General features: G+C 31.5%; 1 protein-coding gene across 6 annotated transcripts; it reads left to right on the top strand.

Moving 5' to 3' along the window:
• Positions 1-1240: 1240 nt before the first annotated feature.
• Positions 1241-9141, top strand: LOC110662222 (filament-like plant protein 7). 6 transcript variants are annotated; one of them, XM_021821133.2, is made up of 7 exons: positions 1241-1512; positions 1797-1887; positions 4962-5075; positions 5308-5446; positions 5566-8005; positions 8117-8177; positions 8321-9141. In XM_021821133.2, exons 3-7 carry the CDS (start codon positions 4977-4979, stop codon positions 8801-8803), a joined length of 3222 nt encoding a protein of 1073 aa, XP_021676825.2. In that variant the 5' UTR covers positions 1241-1512; positions 1797-1887; positions 4962-4976; the 3' UTR covers positions 8804-9141. The 6 variants fall into 6 exon arrangements, with proteins under 6 accessions (XP_021676825.2, XP_058007487.1, XP_021676824.2 ...); XM_058151504.1 differs by having other exon boundaries at positions 4965-5075; XM_021821132.2 differs by lacking the exon at positions 1241-1512 and adding an exon at positions 1536-1676.
• The last annotated feature ends 2591 nt before the right edge of the window (positions 9142-11732 follow it).

Genomic DNA, 11732 nt, shown 5'->3' on the forward strand with positions numbered 1-11732 from the left:
TAAAATTAAAGTGTTAAGAGGCAAAAACTCATTCTAAATACAAAATTATTTATTTATGGGAAATATTATTTGAAAATATATTTTCTGAAAAATGATTATTTGTAAAAATTACTTATTTCTGTTATTTAATTACAATAATAAATATTTGTTTAATATTAATTTTCTTTTAAAAATATAAATTTATAAAAATGTTAAACTATACATAATTACTTATATATATATATATATATATATATATATATATATATATATATATATATATATATATATATATATATATTAATTTCGGGTGATAAGTAGTTATCCATCATTTAATTTTAATTAGAATTCAAATTTGAAATTTCATATTTAAATAATTGATTGATAATATCATTTTTTTTATATTCTATTTTTGAATTATTATTAAAATAATATTTTAAAAATGTGTATTAGATGTTTTTGAAATTAAATTTTAATTTAATATATTTTAATCTCAAAAATTTTAAAATAATAATGTTTTTAAATTACATTTTTAACAATATTTAAATTTTTTTAAACTATGATGACTTTTTATTTTTTTTATTTTTATTAATTATGAAAAAATTACATAAAAATGGTGAATTTTAATTATCATTAAATTACCATTAATAATTAGTCGTCATCAGTGATTTGTAAGAATTAAATATGATTAATGATGTCCATGAAAAATCTTTATTTCTTTTTCCTTTAATTAAAACATTTCTATCGATTAATATTTTTAGCACCTCAACAAACACGTTTAACATATGTTTTTTAATATGGTAAAATGTTAAATTTAATCCAAGTACTTATTTAAAAAGTTTAATTTAATTTATTTTTAATTTTTTATTTAAATTAATTTAAATATTTTAATTTAATTAAAATTTATAGGTTAAATTTTTTTATTTAAAATTCAATTTTTTAACTTTAAGGTTAAATTTTTTTAATTTTTTATTTAACCTTAAAATTGAAAAGTTTAATTTTTTAAGATTAAATTTTTTGATTTTTTAATTTAAATTTTAAAATTAATAAATTTAATTTCTTAATTTTTTATTTTTAAATTAAATTTAAATTGACTTTTTTGAATTAAACTGAATAATAAGTTGAGAATGAGTTAAATTATATTTTTTAATTTTTTTAAATAAATAAAAATTATTTTGAAATAATAATTTATTTTTTAATAAATATAAAAAATAAAAAAAATTTTGAAAAAATAAATAACCCTCAAAAAACACAAAATCTCAACATCAAAAATAAAAAATAATATCTGAGTCATCATTTTCTTCATATATTCTAATATAGCCTAGAGTGCCAATCCGAACTCTCTGATACTCCTGCCAGGCGCCGACGCGCGTGCTGAGGACTCAGCATTCAATAACAGAAAAAGCGTGAATTACACGCCCATTTGAGGGACCAGCAAATCGTGATCATCTCCACTCCATTATCCAGCATTTTCAAAGCAAGAAAATGGAAACCTGAAAATGATGGCTACAAGAGCCAGCCGCAGTCCCATCAGTACTTTCTCTTTTTCCATTGGCCATTTTCACAGTAAAATATTTTTCTTTTCCATGAAATTCTTGATGGGTTTTTGTTTCTCTCTCATATAATTAATGTTCTGAGGTTGTTGTCGGTGGAGGAGTAGCATAGCATCCTATGCAAAGACTTCTGTCCTTAACATGGTCTCTGTTTGGACACTCTTCTTACTTTCTTAGTCCTGTGTCCTTAGACCCATTAAGGATTAGCTTCTTCTGCTTCATTTTTACTTTCTCTCTCCCTCTATTTCTCTATCTTCATTTCAGGTGCTTGATGACGAGGGAAACAATGGTGGATGCTCTGTTTGGTTACTGTTGATGAGGGCAAGTTCTTGCTAAGCTAGCTAGATAGGCCATGGTGAGAACTATGAACTACTCTGTCTCTACAGTTTTCGTTTTCTTTTCATTCAAGATATTATCTTCTGATTAATTTTTCTGAAAACAATTACTTCACATTAGATAAAACCATACTAATATTTTTCTAGAGAAAATCATATTCTTTTCTTAGCAAGTTCAGCCTATGTGGAAGAAACAGAAATGATGAGCCATGTTGTGGATTAGCTACACTGCTAGTGCTATATATTAAGATTTACAACTCATAAGCACTTAGAAAAACAATCTACTGTGAGTTGTTGTGAGTTGAAAATGGCCCTGGGGATTGGCAATTCAAGAATTTTTTGGCTTATTTAAGTGTCAACTAGCTTGTATAAATACAGTGCTTTTTGAGAGACATATTGTTTCATACATTATAGCCTAAAAGCTGAAGTTCTCATCTCCAGCAAGTTTTGATGTCAAAAAGATTATTATATAGAATTGAATAAACTCTTTATTTAAAAGCTCTAGAATTGATAATCGGTTAATCTAAAAGCTTATGGCGGAGTATGGCATCCAAGAATATTTGATAGTGGTACTTGGGGTTAATTTCACTAGAGGCTTTTTTCCTTTTGGGGTGCTAAATTTCTGTATAGTCTTGTATTAACAATATCATCAAATTTGGGCTTTGTTTCATTGACGCCACTTTTGCCAAACTTTTATAGGATTTAACCAAAAATTTTATTTAGACTATGTTTATTTAAAATATATATATATTTTAAGAAAAATTTTTCAATGTTTAGTTGTAAGGCTGAAAAGTAAAGGGAAATTGTTTTTTAGTGTCTAGAGTGTTTCAGATGATGTTAATTTCTTTCCTAATTTATAATATTATAAAAATGTTTAGATTATAAAAAAGTAAATTATCAGAGTTATGCAAAATCAAAACAAATTGCCAAAATTATGTTGCTCTTTGGAGAAGAAATAAAGATAAACAAGTGGAATTTTCTTGGTATGAACCATTGGTGGACCAAGAAAAATGGCCACTTCAAGTTGCATTTTCTTGTACAATTTTGAGACACAGAAATCATCAGTTTGACTAGCGTTTTTTAGTGTTAAGGCAAGCTCATTGAAGCTTCATATTTTACACATTTATCCCTATAATTTTGTAAATAGATACCTGATTATTTATATTTATATATAAATAAATTGTTATATTTTTACAAATTAATCCCTTATTATTATTATTATTATTATTATTATTATTATTATTATAGTTTTATCATTATTTATTTCTTTCTCTCCCTACCTCTGCTCCTTTCTCTCTCTCTCAATGTCCCCCTCCTTCTCTCTTTGATGTCTCTCTCCCTCTCTCCTCCCGTGTCTCTCTCCCTGAACATAGAAACAAGATTTACAAGGAGGCTTTTGGATTTTCATGGCCAATGCAAATTCATATTCGCAAGAAAATGCAAATTTTATTAACAGACCTAACCACAAAAGAAAGCAAACAACCTAGATGGAGTAGCACTTGAAATCCCACTTGAATTGGCTTTTTTGTGTTAGGACCAGCCCACTCAAGCCCTACTTGACACTGTTAACCCATACTCATATGCTGCTGATTTTACATTAAATACCTAATAAAATATCATTTTTAATAAAGTGGATCTCACATATAATAAAAAAAATATTAATGTTTAATGAAAATAAAAAATAAAATTTAATTTCAAATGAAAATGAAAATTTTAATTTAATTTCTAATGAGATGGGTCACCGGAGAATATTTAATTTAATTTTTTCCTTCACTACCTGCATCCTGATGTTGTTCCTTTTCTCATCTCTCCACCCTCTCTCGTGGAACCACCTCAACACGCTCCCATCTTCGACGAGCACTCAACTTCCATTTTCATCTCCATTTGCCCACAACCTCAACTCTGTTTCCGTCCCTTGATATCTCAGTTCCACATACACATCTGGCTTCATGTTTGTATGCACATGTGTTCAAATTCTTGTTTACTAGAAAATGCCACTTTGCATGCATGTGTCCAGAGTCTAATTATTTTGTAAATAAATATAAATAATCAAGGATCAATTTGTGAAGACATAGGGATGGATTTGTAGAAGTAATAAAGTTTTTCCCTAACACAAACAAAAAAAAATCACCAGTCAAAATTGTTCAATGTCTCAAAATGCATAAGAAAACGCCACTTTGACAGGCTTTTTTGTGGCATTTTCGCTTTGGCCAAGAAAGCCATCCTCGTTGGCATTTTCTGTTTAAATTGGAAAAGTGAAAGTTGCTTAAGAAAATGCCATTCACATCGATGGTTTCTTGTATGGCACATTATTTTGGTCAATTGTTTTCACATTGCATTACTTTGATAATACTTTTTTTTTTACCTGATTTTAATAATTAAAAAAAAAAAAAAATAGAATAGTAAATTGTGTTGCAACCATTGGTCATCATCAGCCAATGGTGATTACCAGTGGTGATCGATGGACTAATGGATGTGTTTATATTATAAATTTATAAATTTTTTACATTTCAATAAATTTATCAAAAATTCACAAATTAACGTTTATTAATTAAGTAAATATTTTCTTTTAATTAAGTAAATATTTTTGTATTAATTTATTTTCTTAAATTAATAGCCCTGACACTTGAATGGAGGCCAAATGTTCAAAATGATTACCAACACAATCTAAAATCAGAACACAAGATCATGGACTTTCTTCTTTCACTTATATTTTTTACTGTATTGTGTGAGTGCACACGTGTCATGCACCAGTGATATGCTTTCAATGCATCTGACTTCCTGTTGCCATTAGTGGTCCATTTCCATATCTCATTGTTCTGTGAAACTATGGATTGTTTCTTATCAGCTCCCATTCTCATCCTGGGTTTTGTTCATCTCCCAAGCATAAGTCCTGGTTTTTGTGCTTTGTAAATGAATCTTTTTAATATAAATGTGGTAACTGAAGAATGCATGTGTTCCTGAAGTCAATAGTTGTATCATATGAAAGGTAATTTGTATTCTATTAATGCTGTTTGATTTTGCTTTTGTAACTGAAATGTTCATAAAAATGGTTTCTTTCTATTGATTACTATTAATTCTGAATTGTTGTTAGAAGTAGAGTGAAACCATGGACAACAAGTCTTGGCTTTGGAGGAAAAAATCTTCACAAAAGACAATCGTTGCAACAAACAAGTTTGGCATTTCTGTTAAAGGAATTGATGAAGAGGTAACAGAAGCTTGTTGAACCCAATTCAAGTTTTCAACATAATTCATCTCTCTTTCTTCTTCACTTGAAACCCCTTAAAATTGCTTGCATCTCTACTGTTGTTGTTGTTCAATTTCCAGTAGTAATTAATGGTAAGAGCAGGTTCATGGTGCACTTTTCTTAATTGATAGTGAAGATTAGATCTTACTGATTCTCTCTCGCTCTCTCTCTAAATTAATTTTACGCACAAAAGCTTCAAATGGGGAATGAAGTAGGAGCTGGTAGACCTGTAAGAAATTTGAATGAGAAGTTGGCTTCAGTGCTTCTTGATTCTTCTGCCAAAGATGATCTTGTTATCAAAAAAGAAAAGCTGTTGAAAGAAGACGTTGCAGGTGATTTCCTAAGATTTCTCCCTTCCATAATGCTTCCTCTCTGTTTTTTTGTAAATAAATTTTGATAGTACTTGGTCTTTGGATTTGGGTACTTCAACAAATGTATTATTTCCTTGTAGGCCAGGAGGAGGCAGAAGTAGTGTGCCTGAGAAAAGATCTAGATGAAGCTTTAAAGGAAAGATTAGCTGCAAATGAAAAATTAGCTAATTCAGATGCTGCACTGAAGGAATGCATGCAGCAACTGAGTTCTTTGCAAGAGGAACAGGAGCAAAAGATACAAGATGCTGTCATAAAAGCAAAAAGTGAATTTGAGAAGGCACAGGAAAAATTAGAAGATAAGTTGAGAGAGACAAGCCAAAAGCTTGCCAATATAGCTGTTGAGAACACAAATTTGAGTAAGGCTATTGTACTCAAAGAGAAATTGGTGGAAGAACTGCATAAACGTGCTTCTCAGACAGCAGCAGAATTCGATGCATTAATGGCTAGATTAGATACCACAGAAAAAGAGAATACTTTTCTGAAGTATGAGTTTCACATGCTTGAGAAGGAGCTTGAGGTTCGCAACGAGGAATTGGAATACACACGTCGCTCTGCTGAAGCATCACACAGGCAACACTTGGAAAGTGTTAAGAAAATCTCAAATTTAGAAGCAGAATGCCAGAGACTCCGAATACTAATGCGTAAAAAACTTCCAGGTCCTGCTACTTTGACGAGGATGAAGAATGAAGTTGAGATGCTAGGAAAGGATCCGATAGAGTTGAGGAGAAAGCCAAATCCTACAAGAGATTTGGTTCTCAGGGACACCACTGGGGAAAAATCTTCTGAAATTCCTGTTAAGAATATCAATTTCCTGATTGAGCAACTACGGGGTATGGAAGAAGAAAATAGAACTCTCAAGGAAATACTGACCAAGAAGAATACTGAACTCCGATCTTCAAGGATCAGGTATTCACAAACAGCTTCCAAGTTGTCACAGGTTGAGACTCAGCTTATAGAGCTTTCTGGCAGTCAGAAACATATGGATTTGGCAAAGTGCAGTCCAGTATCAAGTGAACTCTATCCAATTGCAGGTTTTGATTTTGGCAGTGACGATGGACTTAGCTCTTCTGGATCATGGGCTAATGCTCTAATGTCAGAACTGGAACATTTCAGAGATGCAAAACACAAGAGTCCATCAGATCGTAAGGCCTTTGAAGTTTCAGACATTAGTTTAATGGATGATTTTGTTGAGATGGAGAAATTAGCTGTAGTTTCTGCAAAAACACCTTCCAGAGGCAGTAATCACTCTCTCTCAGCTGGTAAGGAACTAGTTCCAGTAGTTCAAGGTCATTCTGGCTGTAATGACAAAAGGGAGGTGCATTCAAGAGATGTTTCCACTGATAAATCCTTTGATTGGCTTCAAGAGGTATTGAATGCAATCTTTAAACAACAGCGTATTTCAAAACAAAGTCTAACTGAACTTCTTGATGACATCAAAATAGCTCTGGGTTATATAAATAATCCAGGTGTCTTTGAAGCAGAAACAACAACAATGTCCAAGCATTCGGTGGAATCCAACAATAGAAGTTGCATTGCTTGGAAGTCTCCGAACATATCTTCATTCATTCATCCATTGAATGAAGCTTCCAATGCTGAAACCTCTGCTAGGGAAACAAGCAAAAAAGGTAGCCAATTGAATCTGAGCAAGTCAATTGGCAAGATCATTCAGCTGATCGAAGGAATCAACCCAAGACCTCTACTCTGCAATGGTGCAACAGATAATGTGTCAAGGAGGGAAGGAAGTTCCTCACACTCAGTGTCTGCAGACTATTTTGTTCATGTTTTTCAGTGGAGGAGTTCTGAACTAAGCTCTGTTCTGCAGCGGTTTATTCTTACTTGTAACTCTTTGTTGAATGGAAAAGCTGGTCTTGAAAGTTTTGCTGAAGAATTGTTGTTTACTTTAGACTGGATTGTGAACAACTGTGTTACACCTAAAGATGCTTCAGGAACAAGAGATAAGATCAAAAAGCATTTCAGTAGGAGTGAATCGCAAAGTGACAATGAAGTTGGAGTTGCTGTGGATTTTCCACTGATGGATTCAAATGCCATTTGTATTTTCAACGAGAAACCACCAAGTTTGCCATCGGTTGCTTCTTTACATGAGCAATACAATTCAATTCAAATGAATTCTGGACAGTGTAATCTGCAAGAAGAGATCAGAAAATTAAGAGATGAGCTGAAGAATATGGAATCTGGGAAAAAAGAAATGGAGACCAAGCTTCATTCTGCTGCTGAAAAGAATGAAACTTTAATGATGCAACTTCAGAAATCAGAACAAAGCATTGAAAGTCTACAAATGGAGCTGGAAGCTACGCGAGAATCCAAAGGAATGATTGAAGAGCAGATGGAAAATCAGAAGACAATCAATGAAGATTTTGATACTCAACTTACAGTTGCCAAAGCAAAATTGAATGAGGTCTTACAGAAGTTCACATCTTTGGAAGTTGAACTGGAAGAAAAAAGCAACTGTTGTGAAGAACTAGAAGCTACTTGCCTAGAGCTTCAACTCCAGCTAGAAAGGTTAATATTGTTTTCTTCTCATATCCCATATATGCAAACTATGAAAAAGCAAAACCTTTCTTGATGGAAGAGAGAATTCTGATTTTTTTTTCTTTCTTGAATTTTTAACAGTGTTGCAAAGAAGGAATCTCTGAACTACAGCATAAATGAAGATGAAGCGCAAAACCAAAATGTAAGATACTGATCTTATTGTGTTCATTTCGGCAACCTTATTGCATATAATACACAAAATGACCAGGAAATAGTGTTTTTTTTTTTTTTTTTTATTAAAGAATAAAATACTTTTTATTCTAAATATGGTATTTTCTTTCACAGGGATCGGAGATCACTGCAGCTTCTTTAAAGTTGGCTGAATGCCAAGAGACCATCCTTAACCTTGGAAAACAACTAAAGGCACTGGCTACACCAAGGGAAGCAGCTTTGTTTGACAAAGTATTCAATACCAATGGTTCCACCACAACTGCCACCATTAATAAGAACTTGAATAGGCGATTCTCATTGCGTGATCAAATGCTGGCTGAAGATAAAACTAAGGCAATTATTCTCAGATCTCCCACCACAGAAGCGAAAAACCATTCTAATAATGGTAATGCTTTGAGTACTCATAGTTTCTTGGTACCTACTTCAGAAGCAAAATTTGATTCAAAGCAAAAGTCTGGTAATATTGCTGTCGGAGCTCTTGCTATTGTACCTGGTAAAAAACAAGGAGGGGTTGGTTTTTTTCGGAGGCTACTAATGAGAAGGAAGAAAGAAAGCATCAAGAAGTCCCATTCCTTAGGAAAGGTGGAGAAGTTGTAGAAGCCAAGCTGAAACAGAGCTCTTGCTGCCACGCCTAGAGGAGAAATGGAAGCCAAACTTGCTCATGTTCTGCTGCCACACCTTAATGATTTGGGAGATGATAGTTTGAGGAACCATGTTGCTTTATCTCATCATCTTTCTCTTTTTTTTTTTTTTTTTTTTTTGAGAAAGAGAGAGGGATGTAATGTGTTTTAAGTACTGCTAATTTGTGTGTATACAACTGGGTTTGAGGGCATTAGAGAGCTCACAGTAACACCCACAATTAAGAATGGAATCAGACGTGCATGTTGCTAGAGTTGTTAATGGTGTATACTATTTCTGGTTTCATTTTGATTTCACTTTAGTGTGTACTATATCATCCATAGTAAAAGCTGACGAGAGGGTTTGCCAGGAACGGCATAAGATCTACTTTGCATTGCTACTGCACTAATGTTGGCAAAATAAACTCATCATCAAGAGTTGCTCCTATCTTTCTAAATGTATTTTTTGGATAGCGCTCATTGCCTAACCACATCTCCAAAACACAGTCTCGGAATTCACTGGCTTGTGTGGGAACATTGTAGGAAACACATTAGTTAATTCAATAGCCTCCTGTATTAGAAAGACGAACAAATCTAGTAAATAGATTGCTTTGATATCCAACCTTAATAGATAGAAAACCCAAGAAAATACAGAACAAAGAAAGGAGAAATCTTTTCCAATAAGGAAACTTCCTTAGAATAAGACATTGAACCCAACTCTTTGTTTACTTCATTGACATTAAGAGATAAGATATTTATGTGAAAGACTACAAACTTTTACTAATAAATAAAGGTCTTGTTTGGTTAGGATAAGTAAACTAAAAAAAGTAGAACTTCATGTGGAGTGCCTAAAATAGTCTTATTTAATTTACATTATTAAACTAACTAACTTCTCTTATGCAAGGGAAGTAACTTAGGTAAAACTTGATAAGTTACTCTTCTTAATTAAATATAATGAATTTACCATTTTATTTTTTAATTTATTACACTTTTAATTATTTTACGAACATTATTATCTTTACAATTTAAAAATAAATTAATTCCTGATAAATTAATTTATATCATACTTCCTAGGAAGTAAGTTTCCTATAAGTGTACGTATTAAAAAATATACTTCACAACAAATAGAGTATTTTGAACCAAGGCCAAAGTAATTAAACATGATGCAATGGACGTCTTGAAACTAAGGCATTACATGCATTTAGTTCTTTGAAACCCTAAGACATTAAATTCATCTATTAACTAAAATGCTAATGGGACTAAAAACCAAATGTTTGTACTAATATGTAATTTTATTTAAATGTTTTAATTTTGAATTAATTATTTAAATATTTTAATTTTGGAGAAATTTTAATCAAAATTAAATTAATTGATCAATTGATAACATCACACTTGAGACATGTATTTATGAATGCTTAATAGAACACTATTGAATTTTATTTTACAAAATTCTCATATTTAAAATCAAATTCTCCATAAATTGAATTTCAATTTTAAATAAAATTTCTTTAAAATTGAAATGTTTGGATAATTATTCCAAAATTAAACGTCCCAGAGGCCTAACTAAAAGCATAAATGCTAATTAATTGAGAAGAATCTTAATACTCTAGCACTTCTTAAGAATTTTTCTTAATCACACCAAGTTTTTCCCTTAGCTTTTCCCCTCTCTACTACGTCTGAAACCCACTGATCAATGAACCCAATCCCTTCAATAGCCTCCTCACAGCTGACAACACGTGAAACAGTAGTTTGTTGAAAGAAAAACTGACGAGTCACCCATTTGGCCCGCGAACCCACTGAAACCCATTCGATTCTAGCAGTTCCAAACACCGACCAGAAACCCCATGACCACCAATAAGCTCCGTTTCCTTTAGGTTACCCAACAGGACCAACCTCATCACTGATCGTCGCCAGAAATGTAGGATTTCATAGAGAAAAAAAAAATTGCCTACTGTGCTTTTTGGCATGATTCTGATAAAATTGCTAACCAGATCAGTGATCCAAGGCCACCATCATGTTCCTCATGATGTTAACTTTCATTTGAGCCGGCCAGTCATAGAGACCTAAAGACGACTTATGTTTGTCCAGTCGATTTTTGGCAAATGGAGAAGTATTTCAGAAAACTGACATCACATTGCTGGCCAACAACTCTTGGTCTTTCCCATTGGTGTGTTTAAATTGACAAAATTTCACCCGGAACTCATGGCAGCGGTGGATTTAGAATAAAATTTTTCTGGGGTTCATGTATGAAAAAATATTTATATCAAAAATAAAAATTTTAAATTAATTATCAAATATTAAAATTTTAACACAAAAAAATTTAATAAAATAAAATTGAGTTAATCTAATTAATATTTTCTTGTGAAGAAAAGAGCAGCTAAATTAATGTAAGTCATACAAATAAGTAATTTATTTAAAGTTGGATCCGCCATTGACCCATGGGCAACCGAAAACTTCAAGGATCTCCTCAACCTCGGTGTCTTTTCCTGCAATTTAAGGGATGGTAAACCCTGAGTCTTAAGGGTGTGCATTATTCGATTACAATCGAATAACCGAATCGAACTAATGAAATTTGGTTGTTTCGGTAAGAGTAAATTCGATTCGATTCGATTTTCAATTAGTAATAATAAAAATTTCTAATTTTTGATTATCGATTCGATTACTTTTGATTTAGTAGCCGAACTAATCGAAATAACCGAATTTCAATTAATTAATATATTAATTATAATCTTATTAATATTATATTGTTTATAATTATTATTTTTATGATTTTATAATAATATTTAACTTATAATTATTATCTTATTAATATTAAATTATATTTATTATTTTTATAAATAAAAAGAATATAAATATATTTTTATTAATATTTTATTGAATAATTAATTATATAAAATATTTTTTTTGTT

This window comes from Hevea brasiliensis, chromosome 8 (assembly GCF_030052815.1).
Source record: "Hevea brasiliensis isolate MT/VB/25A 57/8 chromosome 8, ASM3005281v1, whole genome shotgun sequence".
Classification (NCBI taxonomy): Eukaryota; Viridiplantae; Streptophyta; class Magnoliopsida; order Malpighiales; family Euphorbiaceae; genus Hevea; species Hevea brasiliensis.

Excerpts from the sequence above, each read along its gene's own strand:
- LOC110662222 (XM_021821133.2), top strand. The coding sequence starts at position 4,977 with ATGGACAACAAGTCTTGGCTTTGGAGGAAAAAATCTTCACAAAAGACA. Across the intron at positions 5,076-5,307 it reads TTAAAGGAATTGATGAAGAG|CTTCAAATGGGGAATGAAGT; the intron begins GTAACAGAAGCT and ends TACGCACAAAAG. Across the intron at positions 8,006-8,116 it reads CTTCAACTCCAGCTAGAAAG|TGTTGCAAAGAAGGAATCTC; the intron begins GTTAATATTGTT and ends AATTTTTAACAG.